General features: G+C 48.3%; 2 protein-coding genes across 2 annotated transcripts in view; both read left to right on the forward strand.

Annotated features, from left to right (window-relative positions):
• Window positions 1–11,569, forward strand: part of LOC129651046 (tumor necrosis factor receptor superfamily member 10D-like) — a 28,377-nt gene extending 16,808 nt beyond the window's left edge. The window contains exons 2-4 of the mRNA XM_055579774.1: window positions 10,229–10,328; window positions 10,953–11,066; window positions 11,466–11,569. Of these exons, the coding sequence (XP_055435749.1) occupies window positions 10,229–10,328; window positions 10,953–11,066; window positions 11,466–11,569 (318 nt within the window). The remainder of the gene's footprint in view (window positions 1–10,228; window positions 10,329–10,952; window positions 11,067–11,465) is intronic.
• A 37-nt stretch (window positions 11,570–11,606) lies between these two features.
• On the forward strand, window positions 11,607–14,307 carry LOC129651047 (tumor necrosis factor receptor superfamily member 10B-like). Its single transcript, XM_055579775.1, has 4 exons — window positions 11,607–11,643; window positions 12,083–12,194; window positions 13,007–13,245; window positions 13,690–14,307. The coding sequence occupies exons 1-4, from the start codon at window positions 11,607–11,609 to the stop codon at window positions 13,878–13,880; spliced, it is 579 nt and encodes a 192-aa protein (XP_055435750.1). The 3' UTR covers window positions 13,881–14,307.
• The last annotated feature ends 2,103 nt before the right edge of the window (window positions 14,308–16,410 follow it).

Here is a 16,410-nt window from a genome sequence, read left to right on the forward strand (position 1 = left end):
AGACCCGTTTTTGTTTTTTTTTTTTTTCCTCTCATGGACCTTAGGGCCTAGCTGTTCTCCCTTTTGAGTTGCTGGGAGGCTCCACAGTCAGGTTTCTGTCCCCTTCCCAAAGCCAAGGTGCTGAGTACAGAGCTGTATCCACTCCCAGGGGCTGCCCTTCTGCCCCTGCCCATTGGCCCCTCTGCCTCACCCTGAAGCCATGGGAGCACAACCTGCTGTTTTAATCCCCCACAGTCCTCCAGTGCCATCTGTCCTCTGCTCCACAGTCTGCTCCTGCTCATTTATCCCCACTTTCCTCCAAACTAGCACCAGATGTCCTGTGACAGCTCACAGTAGGAAACTCCCATCCTCCAGCTCTGTACCTTTTTTCCTGACATTTCACTTTTTCCCCAATCTCCCCACCCCAACATGGACACTACATCTCCTGTGGGGCTGTCTCTGACAGGAAGATAACCGTGAGAAGAGAAGTGCATTCCCAAGATGGCATGTATCTGTTGTTATGTTGGAGCCCTTCAACCACCCTTTCTCCCAAAAACCTCAATCACCAGCATCCTGAGAGCCAAGAACTTGTGAATATATTTGAAAATAGATTATATTAGATTCTTGATCATCTTCTTACTAGAACATGAGGCTTCCTAGAAGAAATAGAATATCTGGGTTAACCTAGAGTGGTATTTTTTTCTACACACACACACACACACACACACACAAATACCCACGCACTGTTTTGGTTCTTACCAACAGTTTGTTCATTTCGGTCTGGAGATTGGGGGAGCTATGATGTCAGGGTTGCTCACAATTGATTCCATGTACTTGTTCTGCCCCATGATGGAGAAAAGTCAGGCCCAGGACTGGAGTTGAGAAGTCAGAGGGTTTTATGTTTGGGCCGGGACAGGGGCAGGTCTGTACAGAGCTCTTCAGAATTCTGCAGGTGAATGAGGGCAGACCCTGGCAGAGTGTTCACACCTTCAGAGGGAGCATGAGATCCTCAGAGGGGGAATGTCATCACCGTAGGGAGGGAAGACCCCGTGGAAGGGAAGTGGTCCAGACAAAGCTCACCCCCATCCTGTATGCCCTGGTCTGTAGCGGAAAGCAGGGACCTGCATTTCCTGGCTTCCCTGGTGGCTTAGATGGTAAAAAATCTGTCTGCAATGCAGGAGACCTGGGTTCAATGCCTGCGTCAGGAAGATCCCCTGGAGGAGGGAAAGGCAACCCACTCCAGTATTCTTGACTGGGAAATCCCATAGACAGAGGAGCCTTGCAGGCTATAGTCCATAGGGTCGCAAAGAGTTGAGCAAGATTGCAACTAACACTAACGGTTATAGAAAATAAACATACCATTATGGCAACACTCAGATAATACATAAAGGTTCCTATGAGCAATCTCTCTCCAGCACTGTCCTGTTTGGCTCTTGACTGCAGCTAAGGACAGGGAGAAATCGCCCATGAAAAGATGCCCCAAAAAGGTGATGGGGTGACACATGACGTCACCCATACCATTCTCAACTTCCCCAGGAGAAAGAGTAATGGCGGTTACAATGACTTCTCCCTCCAAAGCGCATGCATTCTGGTGTCTTCTTGTGTCCTTCCTCAAAAGGGGAGGATCCCACATGTGACTGGGCTTTTGAAAGCATAACTCCTTCACAAGAGAGCTCTGAGAGAAGCCTAGTGGTATTTGAATCTTGTTTGACATTTTTTGATTGTAACAAAAGGGCAATAAGAAGTACCCTTTGCTGATCTAGAGGTGTCTTCCTTATCTGGAAGTGCTCTGAGTGGCATAATTCACAGGAAATCTGAAAACTTTTCCCCTAAGATCAGGAAAAAGACAAGGATGCCCCACTGACAACTTTTATCCACATAGTACTGCAAGTCCTAGCCAGAGGAATTAGGCAAGGAAAAGAGGCATCCAAATAGGAAACAAGAAGTAAAACTGTCACTATTCTCAGATACATGATATTATATATAGAAAACCCTCAAGACTCCATCAAAAACTCTTAGAATAAATGAATTCAATAAAGCTACAGGATACAAAATCAGCATGAAAAAACCTATTGTATTTCTTTATGTTAATAATAAACCAGCAGAAAGAGAAATTAAGGAAATAATGTCATTTACAGTTGCATCAAAAAGAATAAAATTTCTAGGAATAGATTTAACCAAGGAGGTGAAAGATATGCATATTGAAAAGAGGACATTGAAGAAGACACATCTGTGACAACATGGATGGGCCTTGAGGGCATTATGCTAAGTGAAATAAACAGGACAGAGAAAGCAACTACAATATAATCTCTATTATATGTGAAATCTTAAAGAAAAATCAAGCTCAGAGATACAGGGAACAAATTGATAGCTGCCAGAAGTAGGAGGCAGCAGGGTGGGGTGGGAGAAATGGGTGAAGAGGATCAAAAGGCAAAAAGAAAAGGAAAAAGGACTGGATGTAAACTGAGAGTTAACAGACTCAAGAGAGTGCATGGCTGCAGGCTTTAGCACCGGGACAGGGGAGGGTTTTGGGGGGCTGGTTAAAATGTCTCTTGCTTCCTCTTGGTTCTCAGTGTCATGGTAGGTGATGAGGCTGGGGGTTCACAGGACCTCCACCCGCCCGAGTCATCAGTTGCATCCAATCTGCCTTGGGTTCTCTCTGGCAGCTCCCCTCCCCAGGACCAGCTTAGACTCCCCTCTCCCCTAGTTGGACTGTTACCAAAAGACCTGCCTCAGGCCTCAGGGGTCAGGGGACAAAGTGTACATTTTTTTTTTTTTAATTTTTAAATTAAAAACAAAACACGGGGATTCCCCGGTGTCCAGTGGTTAGGACTCTGTGCTTCCACTGCAGGGGCACAAGTTTGCTCCCTGTTCATGGAGCTAAGTTCCCACATGCCATAAGGCAGCCAAAAAATAAAATGAAACAAACAAAAATCTTTCTCCGACTTCCCTGGTGGTCCAGGGGTTAAGAGTCTGCTTGGCAAAGCAGGGACAGGGATTCGATCCCTGCTCCGAGAAGATTCCATATGCTTTGAGGCAACTAAGCTTCTGCACCACAACTTCTGAAGCCTGCGCTCTAGAGCCTGTACTCCACAACCAGAGAAGCCTCGGCAATAAGAAGCCTGCCCACCAGGACCAGAGAGCAGCCCCTGCTCTCCGCAACTAGAGAACAGCCAGTGCGCAGCAATGAAGACCTGGCACAGCCAGAAATAAATTAATTAATTAAAAAAATTTTTCCAAACAAAACCCCAAACTTTCCTCAAGTCACACAGGGATTTATTGACTCTGGATGATCAGAACTCAGAGCTCTTAGTGGACATGTTGGTATTCTGGTCCACAATTAAAAAAAAGAAAAAAACAATCCAATACAGGGTCTGGCGGGGGGCACTGCTGTGACAAACAACACATACAAAAGCTCTTCCCCACCCTGGGCCCCCACCAGGCTTCTGAGGGGGTCAACTTCGAGAACACCTCCCAGGGCTGCCCAGCAGCCCAAGACAAATACCCTTGTTTCCAGTCTGCGACATTCTGACAGGAAGCAGGCCTGTGGTGCTTCCTGTCCAGAAAGCAAAGGCAGAGAGGGATTTAACTCCTTTTGGAACCAGGCTCACCTGTGAGTAGATTATTCCTTTCAGTGGAAGAGGTTTTCATAATAAGGGTTCCTTTCTCTTTTATGTTGCATGACTAAATCTGAAAGGTGCTGTAACAGACTTTGACGGAACCTTTTTTTAAAAAGCAAACTATTTGTACTTGCCTTGCTGTCGTAAGTACTCACACCCTCGTAGGATAGAGAGCCCAGCACCAGTGAAGTATGGGGGACAGACTTGGGCTCGGGAACAGCAGTATGGAGTCCATGGGAAGAGCTCACACATATCAGAGACCCTCTGGGAGGTGAGAGGAAGAGTAGAAGAAGATACTGGGAACCCTGAGGAGTGAATGCTACCTTTTTAGGTACCATCAAAGGCAGTATGCTACCTTTTTAAAAATAGATTTTATTTAAATGCCAGTATGTATTGATTTGTCTGCCTTGGGTCTTTGTTTCAGCAGGGGGGATCTTCCTTCCATCCTGTGGGTTTCTTTCCTTGTAGTGCATGCACTCTCTAGTTGTGGAGGGCAGGACTCAGTAGTTGGGGGTGTGCCAGCTCAGTAGCTTGAGGCATGTGGGATTTTCGGGGAAGGCGATGGCACCCCGCTCCAGTACTCTTGCCTAGAAAATCCCATGGACGGAGGAGCCTGGTAGGCTGCAGTCCATGGGGTCGCAAAGAGTTGGACACGACTGAGCGACTTCACTTTCAGTTTTCACTTTCATGCACTGGAGAAGGAAATGGCAACCCACTCCAGTGTTCTTGCCTGGAGAATCCAAGGGACGGGGGAGCCTAGTGGGCTGCCATCTATGGGGTCGCACAGAGTTGGACACGACTGAAGCGACTTAGCAGCATCAGGGGTCAAACTGGAGATCCCTGCATTGGAAGGCAGATTATTAACCACTGAAGCACCAGGGAAATCCTGATTTGGTAACTTGTTGATCCTGGCAAACTAGGGAGATGGGACAGTCCAGGGTGACCTGGACCCTTCCCTGAGCCTGATGATAGGAAGTGCTGCATTGCCTCAATGTGAATGGTGAGCCCAGTTTGTGAAATCAGAGACATTCAGAGTTGTTAACATAAAATAGGACTTGGTGGATGTATTCATCTTCAAATAAAGTGTTTCAACTACATAGTCACAGCCAGGCCACCTTCTTTCTCCTGGATGCCACTTATATTGGGGCGGGGAGTTATTCACCAGACTCCAAAATGTTCTGTTGGGTAGAACTTCAGGTTTATAAAATAAAAGTGACAAAAGTAAACTTATAAACCGTGTTAATGATACTTCAGATCTTTGAAAAGTAGAGTTCACAACAGGAAAATATGGTGTGTATCCTTTGCCTTTGGGGGCTTCCCTGGTGACTCAGTGGTAAAGAATCCACCTGCCAACGCAGGAGACTTGAGTTCCATCCTTGGGTCGGGAAGATCCCCTGGAGAAGTGAATGGCAACCCACTCCAGTATTCTTACATGGGAAATCCCATGGACAGAGGAGCCTGGCGGGCCACAGTCCATGGGCTCGCAAAAGAGTTGGCCATGACTTAGCAACTAAACAACAATTCTTTGCCTTTAAATAAATACTTACTTATAATTCTGTAGTAAAGTGATTATTAACACTATTTATATGAGATAGGCCCAGGGCAAAAAGGTTCACCAGGTCTGTCTCATTTCCTAAGTACTTAAATCTCAGAAAGTGCAAGTGAGTCTGGCAACCTACTCATTTTTCTAACAATTCAAGATTTCTTAGTTGACCCATCACTCCCCTACAGTACAGTACAGGGCACCTCTTGGATCTCCTTCTTGGCTGTCCATGTTCTCTGGCCTCCTTGGGGCCCTGGTCAATGAAGGGCGGGGCGGGGAGGAGCAGAAGCTGGGAGTGGGCAGAAGGCAGTAGTTAGAAGACAGGTGGTTCATTCCTTTTTTCAACCCGTGGGGCATTAGGACCTGGCTGGAACGCAGATTCTGAGTCTCTCCGGCACGTGGGAGGTGCCCTGCCCCCGCCTCCCAAAGGCACGGACCTGCCTGGCGCTGAATGAAAAACCGGGTCACATGCTGTTCGCTGGCGGAAATGCCCCTTTTGGTAAAGCCCGGGCTCCTCTCCTGAGCCACGCGTGATTGGTTGGAAGCAAGCACTGGCTCATTCGCTACCGCGGGTGACGCGATCCCAGGGCGGGGTGGTATAAAAGTAGAGGCACGCTCAGATTAAACAGCAGAGCTCCCCTCCGCGCAGCTCGCAGGGGTAATCTCGCGCCCCACGAAACACACTTTCATTTCTGATGGCTCTGGAGGCTGTCACCCCGCGGCAACCTGGACAGCGAACGCTCCCCGACCGCACCGTGCAGCGGGGACAGAGGGCAGCGGCCGCCTCGAGCTCCCGGGCAGGGTGCACCCAGGGCCCCAGGCCTCGACTCCGGGGCCCCTGGGCTCTCATCTTCACCGTCTTGGGTGTCTTGCTGTTGGTGAGTTCCCGCCGCGAGTCCTGGCTCCAAAAGGCGCTCTTGGTGGCCCGGAAAAGGCCCGGGCGCGCCTGGCTGGGCAAATCCTGGCAGGACCCGCCCGGCCAAGTCCAATACGCGGCGTGTTGGTGGGGGGCGCTAGAGTACGGATCCCTGGCGTCTACTTGCTGCCTGGAAGATCTGGCTCCTTGGAGAACCTGACCTCTGGATTGGCTCCAGGCCCAGCGAGCATCAGATCGTCATTTCTTTCCTTTCCCTTCCCTTTTCCCTCTGCCGACCCTCCTCACTCTTTTCTCTCTCTTTTGCTATTTTGCACTGCATGTATCTTCTAAAACCTGTCCTTTGTAAATCATTAAGTGTAGGCTCCATCTTCCCCCCTCCACTTGCCTTAAGCACCCTTAACATTTCCTTTTCTCTGAAAGGAGAACAACTTCAAAATTGCTTCCAGCTCCTTACACTTTATGAATAGAAACCACCAATCAACTCAGCTTGGGTCAGATTCTCACCACTTTCTTTCAGAGGGGAGTTGGAGGCTCTGGGTGTGGTTCAGCGCTGCTGCTGCTGCTGCTAAGTCGCTTCACTCCTGTCCAACTCTGTGCGACCCCATAGACGGCAGCCCACCAGGCTTTCCCGTCCCTGAGTGTGCATTTTTAAGAAACTCACCATGGGGAAAAATGTGCACACTTGGCACCGCTTTCTTGCATTGTTTGAGGCTCTTTTCAAAGCTGCTTAGAGGGTCAAAGGAAAAAAAAAATTAAGGGTCTAACAAAGTTACAGAAATCGTGAAAATATGCATCTTTCATTGAACAAATTAGTACCAAAAATCTGGAAAGAAATAGCATTTTGTATTCACAAGAAGTCTAGAATTCGTTTTTAAAGTATCGGTTTGTAATAGGTAGGACTCATGTTGAACACTACTTGATGAATGGGTCTGGGTGCCATGTCAAGTATCCAGTGTAGCCATGTGCATTGTCTGTTGGGTAACTCCTTAGAAGTGGAATTGCTGGGTCAGTGGATTAGATGATTTTACACTTTTGCCTAGATAATGACAAACTGTTCTCCCAAAGAAGACTGGACCATTTTAAGTCACACCAGGAATCCACAACGGTGCCCTATTTCCCTGCACCCTTGCACACTGAGCTCAAACAGTAAAGGATCTGCCTGTGATGCAGGAGACCAGGGTTCGATCCCTGGGTTGGGAAGTTCCTATGGAGAAGGGAATGGCAATCCACTCCAGTACTCTTGCCTGGAGAATTCCACAGACAGAGAAGCCTGGCGGGCTACAGTCCATGGGATTGCAAAGAGTCGGAGACACTGAGCGACTAACGCACGCACGCACTTGCACACTGAACTTTAACACTTTCCCAGTCTAAGAAGTAAAGATGGGGCACCATAGTGTCATAGTTTTGATTCTTCCATTCCAGTAGAGTGTTTCAAGGATCCATGAGATTGCTGAGACTGGGAGTGGATAACCAGGAGACCCCAGGTTAGGACATAGGGGAGGGCACAAAAATTCAGACAATAAAAGAGCTAACAAAAATCTTTACACAAATTTTTTCGGACAACAGGAGTTCTTCACTAGTTCTTCTAAGGCCAACATAACCCTAATACCTAAACCTAACAGAAACATTTGAAAAGAAGAAAAAATACTTTTAAATACCCTTCCTAAAAACAGAGGCAAAATTCCTTTACAAAGCAAATAGTTAACTAAATTCTAGATCTTTAAAAACTATGGCAGAAACCATCACATAAAGTAACTATCCTCTAATTAAAAATTTAAAACACACACACACAAACCAGTGTAAAGGAGAAAAGCTGTATGAACAGCTTAACAGATGCAGAAAAAGAATTTGAACTGACACTTAACCCCCTGTAATGAAAAGGGGAAAGTGTTAGTTGCTCAATCGTGTCCCAACAATTTGCAACCCCATGGACTGTAGCCTGCCAGGCTCATCTGTCCATGGAATTCTCTAGGCAAGAATACTGGAGTGGATTGCCATTCCCTTCTCCAGGGCATCTTCCTGACGCAGGGATTGAACCTGGGTCTCCTGCATTGCAGGCAGATTCTTTACTGTCAGAAAAAAGTCTCATTTTATCAGGGTAGAAAGGACCTTCCTCCATATGATGAAGGCCACTCCCTCTTGGAGTCACATTAGAGACTAGAATAACTGAGGAAGGGCCATGAGGGAATGTGTTGAAGCAAGCTAATTTCCATGATCTAGATAGAGGGTTTGGATTTCCCAAGTGTATGCATTAAAAAAAAAAAAAAAAAAAAAAAAAGAAAACTCTTTGAATGGTACCCTTAAGATTGTGCATGTCTTTCTTTGGAAATCTTAACATTGAAGTAAACTGTAAAGAAATATTGAGCTCGAGTTACTGACATAATGTCGATGTATTAAGAGTTGCAGATATGAATTTCATCATAAAAATAAGACACTTAGAATGGCCAGAGGGGGATGGATAGAGAAAGAAATATGTGATACACCTAAGTTACAGAACTTAGGTGCTGAGCATGTAAGAGTTTAGTGAATGAATCTTAGAACTTTGTTGGATGTTTGAAACTGTTCGTAACAAAACAATGAGGGAGAGAGTCTGTGAGAGGAGAACCAGGGAAGAAAGGAAGGCATAGGATTGTGAGGGCCGGGAAAGGAGAGTCCACCAATTTGGGGTGACTCGGAGGAGGCCCAGACTGGGGAAGGGATGATTAGGGGACACATATGAGCTTAGCTGTCCCCAAATACTTAACAGGTGGCATTTTATCTTGTTTAGATCCAGGCAGTTGAACTGGGCTCAACATAAGCTGTTTCCACTTCAACTTTGTTTTTCTTTCTTTTTTTTCCTCTTCATGTCACTTTCTACTTTAAATCACTCCCAGATTAAGTTACAAAACTATACAAAACCCTTTGTTTCCTGTATCATCTGAAACATAGCTGCTGACATGACAGATCCCATGACTGGACACTTGAATATATATTTCCCACAAATGAGGACAGTCTTCCCCCAAATGACAATACAATCCTGAACATCAGAACACTATCATCAACACATTAATCCTGGTGGAAGCCTCAGGCTCCAGTGATTTCAGACTGGCCCCATTGTGTCATTTTTAGCACAGCTGCTAACTGCTGCTGCTAAGTCGCTTCAGTCGTGTCCGACTCTGTGCGACCCCATAGACGGCAGCCCATCAGGCTCCCCGGTCCCTAGGGTTCTCCAGGCAAGAACACTGGAATGGGTTGCCATTTCCTTCTCCAATGCATGAAAGCGAAAAGTGAAAGTGAAGTCGCTCAGTCGTGTCTGACTGTTAGCGACCCCATGGACTGCAGCCCACCAGGCTCCTCCATCCATGGGATTTTCCAGGCAGGAGTACTGGAGTGGGGTGCCATTGCCTTCTCTGTTTTAGCACAGAGACTTGGCTAAAAGCCCTGTATTGCTATTTCTTCTTTCTCCATGTGATTCTGGTATTTTGTGGAACACTGACAGCTTCCTTTTGGGGACCGCTTGTTGGATTAAAGCCACAAATCCATTACTCAGTATGTGATTCTATATCCTGATTATGAAAAATTGTATGCATGACAGAACCCTCATTTGTGAAAATGTGTGTGTGTGTGTGTGTGCACGCACATGTGAGAAAGAAAGAGAGAGCCTGAGAGTATTCACACATATGGTCAAATAGAAGTCAAGACACAAAATAATGGATGTTTTCTCTAATCAAGGGGATCTCTATGGTTTCTGTATTCTTATAAAAAAAATTTTCCTTGCCCATACTTTCTGGGCTTCCCAGGTGGTGCTAGTGGTAAAGAACCAGCCTGCCAACACAGGAGATGCAAGAGACTGAAGTTTGATCCCTGGGTCGGGAAGATCCCCTGGAGGAGGAAATGGCAGCTCACTCCAAAATTCCTGCTGGGAGAATCCCATGGACAGAGGAGCCTGATGGGCTACAGTCCATGGGGTTGCAAAGAGTTGGACGTATCTGAGCACATACTTTCTGGAATAAACATATTTTAAGAGGAAGGAATACAGGGGAAAATTAAATGTACGTTACTTGCTGGCACAAAAGGCCAAAGAACAAATATGAATGAGAGTTCAGAGCTGGGAAGAAAGGTCCCAGTTCTGTTTCATTTGCAGGTAGTGGTCAAGGAAATGGGGGGTGGATCCTAGAAGGGGTGAGAGTGTGGAAGCCACTCATGCCTGTCCCTGCTTTGTCTCCATAGGTCAAACCTGCTTCAGCCATGTCTGTAAGGAAGGATGAAATTCACCAGCAGTCATCAGCCCCACTGGAACGGAGCCCCCAGCAGAACTTATGTCCACCAGGTAGATTCTAAGACTGGTCTCCAACCCTTGTCTTCATGTCTGTGTATTTATTTTTGGCTGTGCTGAGGCTTTGTTGCTGCACGGGCTCTCTCTAGTTGTGGAGAGTGGGGCCTGCTCTCCAGTTGCGGTACTTGAGCTTCTCCCTGGGGGGCTTCTCCTGCTGCAGAGCACAGGCTCTCGGGTGCATGGGCTGCAGTAGTTGCAGCCTGTGTGCTCAGTAGTTGTGGCTCCTGAGCTGTAGAGTGCAGGCTCAGTATTTGTGACACATGGGCTTAGCTGCTCTGCAGCAGGTGGGATCTTCCCAGACCAGGGATCGAGCCCATGTATTCTGCATAGGCAGGCAGATTCTTTACCACTGAGCCACCAGGGAAGCCCCTGACCTTTCTTTTTACTGTTTAATGTGCCAGCTATGAGTGTGACTTGGATGTGTGGCTTGTAATATATTTCTGTTGGCAGTGCTGGTCTAGGGTATGTGGTAGATGAAGAATCAAAAGATGAGAGCCCGGTTGAGGAGAGTTCCCCTTGTGGATTCCACAGATGGCCAAAAGAGGCCTCCGCAGCCACACTGCCAGCCTCAGGGAATCCTGCGGGGATTTTCTCACCAGTTTTTCCCTTCCTTCCCAGGATTCTATATGGAAGAAGCCATTGGAGGTTGTGCCCCATGCACCGATGGGATAGACTACACCAGTCATTCAAACACCCTCCCTTCTTGCTTACCTTGCACGACTTGCAAATCAGGTACAGAGCCTGTGGTCCCCCATGCCTGCAGTTAGAGTGCTGGGTGACGAGATGGGATTTAAATGGGACGAGGAGTCAGAGACCTGATTTCCAGCCCAGCTAAGTCTTCATCCTGTCTTAGGTCAGTAGAATAATGAAAACAGAAGTTATTTGCATAACGCATGCCAACTGGTAGGGAAGTCTTTCAGAACATCAGCTGGAAAGAGGAGAATAACGTGTCCCTTGATGGAGGGGGCTGGATGGTAAGAGTGCAGAAGGCCTGGGGGAGTGGGGCAGGGCTGGGTTTGAGCTGTGTGATGTGTCTGATCCTGGGCCAGGCTCCTGCAAGCGCCATGCCCTCTGCTCTGGGGTCTCAGCCTCTCTCAGCCTTCATGACCTGAGGTCCCTCTGCCTCTCCAGCAGGCATCACCCGTTGGGACATCACCCAAGGTTTCCTCTCCATCCACAGCATCTCAGATTACACCTCACCCCAGCCCACTTCTTGCTCCTCATTTGTGATCTAAAACATTTTTCTTCCCAACCCTGATGCAATCTGTAATGATGCACAGTGCCTTTTGTATGCCTCTGTTGGTGACAGGTGAACAGTGGCTGTTCTATGGATGCTGTATGTGTGTTGCTACAGAAAATGACCCCAAAATTATTTAAGAAAAAAAAAAGATTAATTCATTTATTTTTGGCTGTTCTGGGTCTTTGTTGCGGAACAAGGGCTTTCTCTAGTTGTGGTGAGGGGGGCTGCTCCTTGTTGCTTCTCATCGTGGTGCACAGGCCCTAGAGCACAGGATCAGTAGTTGTGGCACACGGGCTTAGCTGCCCCGCAACATGTGGGGTCTTCCCAGACCAGGGATGGAACCTGTGTCCCCTGCTTTAATTTAACAGGCGGATTCTTAGCCACTGGACCACCCAGCAAGCCCTCCGAATTACTTCTTCAACTGAGTGGATGGAGATCTGGGTGGTGAAGAAGGGTTGAGAGACATATGAGGGAAACACACCCTCAAAACCTTATCTTTGGTCTCTAGGAGAAGAAGAAAAAAATGGCTGCACCCCGACCAAGGACACTGAGTGTCAGTGCAAACCTGGCACTTTCCGTGGAGAAGATGCACCTGAATTCTGTCAAAAATGCAGCACCGGGTGAGACACAGGAGCCTAGGGGGGCTTCCAACCCACAGGAGACCCGAGTTTCCTTGTACCCATTTCTCTTTCCTGCTTCCGTGAAGCCCCTCCCACCTCCCAGAGCTCCCTTGTGCCTGTGGGGTCTCCTGAGCCTGCAGCAGTGCTCCCTACCACCACTGTTTGTCCTGCACGGCTTTCCCGGTGGCCCCTTCCCACGTCTCCTCGGGAGGGGCCTAGAAAGACCGAAGTGCTGACAGCAGACAGAAGTCATGAGGAGACCATGAGTGCGCTCCTTCAAGGTTCCTATAAAACCGGAGCCAACTCGACAGGCCTCACACCCAGCCCCTTGTTCCCCAGTAGCACCTGAATCTTTCCTATTTGGGGACTCGGTGGCCAATAGTAATTCACTATCCTCTGATGCTCCAGTGTTGGCTGAGATTGGTAGGAAGAGTCAACAGGTGGATGAGAGGGCCTTATATTCCAATTTAACTGGAGGATGAGTCAAACTTGTGACTCTTGACCTGGATGAGGCCCCCCCCACCCCGCACAGAGCTTCCCGTGCAGCCCAGAGAAGCCAGGCGGGCCTTGCAGAGGAAGCCCAGCTCCTGAAGGGCAGCTCTGAACACTCAGTAGGAGCCCGGGAGCCGCAGTACACAATCCTGGATCGTTCTCCCGCCCAGGGATGGGGAGTGAGGGGACCCTCCCCTGCAGACAGCAAGAGCCTGTCTCCCCTCCACTGTCTTGTCAGGGGACCCAGGACGGGAGGCTGCCCCCTCTTTCTCCTCATCCAGCCAGCTGTCCCTGATGGGTCCCCCTGTGTCTGTACCCAGGTGCCCTGATGGGAAGGTCATGGTCATGAAATGTACCCCCTGGAGCAACATCAAGTGTGTGGACCAAGAATCAAGTACCCTGACCCATGGGGAGGCCCCAGTTCCTGGAGAGCTAGCAACCATGAGCCAGAGACTACCCATCACTCCCTCTCCCTCATCAGGCCCTTCAAGGCTGGTGATTAAAATTGTATGTGTAATTGCCGCTGTCCTAATCGGATGTGTATGGTGCTACTTTACAGGTGAGGTTCTAGAAGGGAAGGAGGTGCTGGCTCCCTCCTCCATCTCCCCAATCCTCCTGTTCCTCCTGGCTTGTCTCTGATCTTGTTCCCCAGGAAACCCCTCCTCCTCCCACCTCACCTGGTCCTACAAAACTGATCACATTGGGCCCCCAACTCAGCTGACGGTCCCCTCTTCCCCCTGGCTGAGTCTGGTGGGAGGAGGCAGGAGAAGAGGGTGGTTCAGTAGCACTGCACAGAGATTTTACATGGGTTTCATTTTACTTCATTTTCTCCCTTCTCTTCTCCTCCCTGAGGGTTCTCCAGATTCAGAATATCCCACTTGCAGTCACAGGCCCGGGGTTGTTTGTTCAGTGTCTGAGCCCCCACCCTGCACCCTGTCCCTAGGAAGGGAGGTGCGGCAAGAGTGCCCTCCCCACCACTCAGTGGATGTCTCTTCTCTTCTAGGTCTCTTTAATGAGTGCTGGCACAAGGTGATCGGTTTCTCCAGCATCTGGTGGCCTCAGACCCTCAGTAACTGCATCACAACAAAGCCCAGGGTGGACACGGTCCCCGGTGTGTCCTATGCTGTTGTCCCTGAGTCTCTCAACTGGCCTGGGGGCTCTAGGCTGAATGTAGAAGGGAGACTGGCCTGCTGAGAGCTGTCCTAAGGCTGGTTGGCAGCGCTGGCCCTGTCCTTACTGTTTGAGACACCCTCACTCTGTAGCCCTGGGGCGTGGGGGGTGTCAGGCAGGGGTGCTCAGTTCCCCTTAGCATCACACCAGAGTCTGGGTGCCATCAGCAGAGCCCAGATGTGCTGAGTCTATGCCCACTTGGGCACAGCACAGGTGTAGGTGGGAAGGCAGAACCTACTGCGTCCCCTCAGAAGCTGTAGGGGTTTGTGGGTTTGTGACTCCTGGGTCAGTGCCTTGCTTTTTCAAGGCCCTTTTCTGGCACTTATGTCCCCCAGGAAGGTCTGGGGCTCTGGACCATGCACACAACAACAGGCTGACCAATGGAGATTGACTTTCCATTCTGGTCCCTTGGCAGAAAAAGAAGCTGCAGGAAACAACGCCCAGTCCCGAGATGCAGCAAGCAGACTGCCTGTTGGTGAGTGTGGGGCTCTGGCCCTTCTGCTTGCTTGGGACTGTGGTAGAGACAGGGAGAGGCAGTGGGTCAGGTCTCCTCTTCTCTGGGGAGGTGGTGATGGAGGGAGACCGGGGCATGGAGGGAAGGGAGCCCACCCCCTGCTCTGGAGAGAGACCAGGGCATGGAGGGGAAGGGAGCCCACCCCCTGTTCTGGTCCACTGGCAGCTCTGATGCTACTTCTCATCTGTCTTGTCACCACATCCCTCGTCTAGAACAGGGCAGGCGAAGGGTAATCACTCCTCCCATGACTGACCCAGTGATGGAGTCAGAGCTACATAATAATTTTCTATGTGACTGTTACATACTTTTAAGCCATTCCTCATCATAGTGGGAATTTCACATTTATTTCAAAAGTATTGTTAAGTTGAATCTACTTGAAGTAAAATTTCTTTGTCAACATATAGAAGTATTTTCACTATGTGTATGTGTGTGTACATATATATATATGTATGTATGAGGAGGGCATGGCAACCCACTCCAGTATTCTTGCCTGGAGAATCCCCATGGACAGAGGAGCCCAGCAGGCTACAGCCCATGGGGTCGCAAAGAGTCAGACATGACTGAGTGACTAAACATACGTATATTATATATGTATACATACACACACACACACACACACAGAGACGTTTACAATTTGGGGTCATATCATTTCAATAGTTTTGAGGTTTTTGAGTTTTACCTTAATTTATAAATTAATCTAGGAGGAATTGAGATCTTTTAGCTATTCTATATTTTTCTTATGAAAAGAGTTAGCATTTTAAGTTAAGAGTTTTATAATACCTCAACTCCATGTGTGTTTTCCTTTGGTAAATTGCTCATTTCTTGTTGAGGCTGTATCTTTGTATTACAATGTTCTATAACCTTATGAGTTTATCCAACTCATAATTCATTATAGAATTTATTGTCATAATTTTTAACATTCACCATCCACACACTCACATTTACGTATTATTGTTGAACCATTAGAGTTTTATAAGAATACAATCGTATATAAAATAATGACTCTTCTGTCCGCTCCCTTCAAAGATCCTGCATTGGTTTTGTTTTGCTTACGGCTGCATCTGCCAGAATTTCAGAACAAGGTTTACTAGGCTCAGTTCTGTAACCTAGGACCCCCGGTTAAGACCAAGGCTGCTCTCCATTGTGTTTTACAGAAACCAGCAGCACCTGAAGGATCTCAGAGGAGAAGATGGCTGCTGGTTCCAACAGACGCCACTGCAAGTGAGTGTTTTTTTCCTGGGTAGGGGATCAGGAGTAGAGGGAGGAGGGACAGTGTCCTAATTTCTGTCTCCATAGCGGTTAGGGCAACTCAGAGAGGGGATGGCTTGTCCCTGAACCATCGGGACTCTAATTCCCTCCCTGCCCCCTCCTCTTTTTCCCACCCTGCACCCCTCTGTCCTCTAACAGTGGCCCCTAACACCTCCCTGTCCTTCCCTCCTCCACCATCCTCCTCCCTGGTTGCTCAGGGCCAGGTTGACCCACTCTGAGACATCTGATAGGTTGTGCTGTCCAGCAGGGCACCTCCTGGCCCAGGGAGGCTGTGGAGCCCCTGTCCATGCATGCTAAGTCTCTTTAATCATGTCTGGCTCTTTGCAACCCCATGGACTGTAGCCTGTCAGGCTCCTTAGTCCATGGGATTCTCCAGGCAAGAATACTAGAGTGGGTTACCATGCCCTCCTCCAGGGATCATTCCAACCCAGGTATCGAACCCATATCTTACATCTCCTGCATTAGCAAGCAGGTTCTTTACCACTGGTACCACCTGGGAAGCCCTGAGGAGCGCCTGAACTGTGGCTAAATCTGATGAACTGTAGTATATAACTCGATACTGTAGTTCAAGGACTTGGTAGAAAAAAGGACTGTAATTTGTCTCGTTAGTTTTTTTTTGTATATTGATTACATGTTGAGGGGCTTCCCTGGTGGCTCAGATGGTGAAGAATTCGCCTGTAATGCAAGAGAACAGGGTTCAGTCCCTGGGTCAGGAAGATCCCCTGGAGAAGGGAATGGCAACCCACTCCAGTATTCCTACCTGGAGAATCT

This window comes from Bubalus kerabau, chromosome 4 (genome assembly GCF_029407905.1).
Source record: "Bubalus kerabau isolate K-KA32 ecotype Philippines breed swamp buffalo chromosome 4, PCC_UOA_SB_1v2, whole genome shotgun sequence".
Lineage (NCBI taxonomy): Eukaryota > Metazoa > Chordata > Mammalia > Artiodactyla > Bovidae > Bubalus > Bubalus kerabau.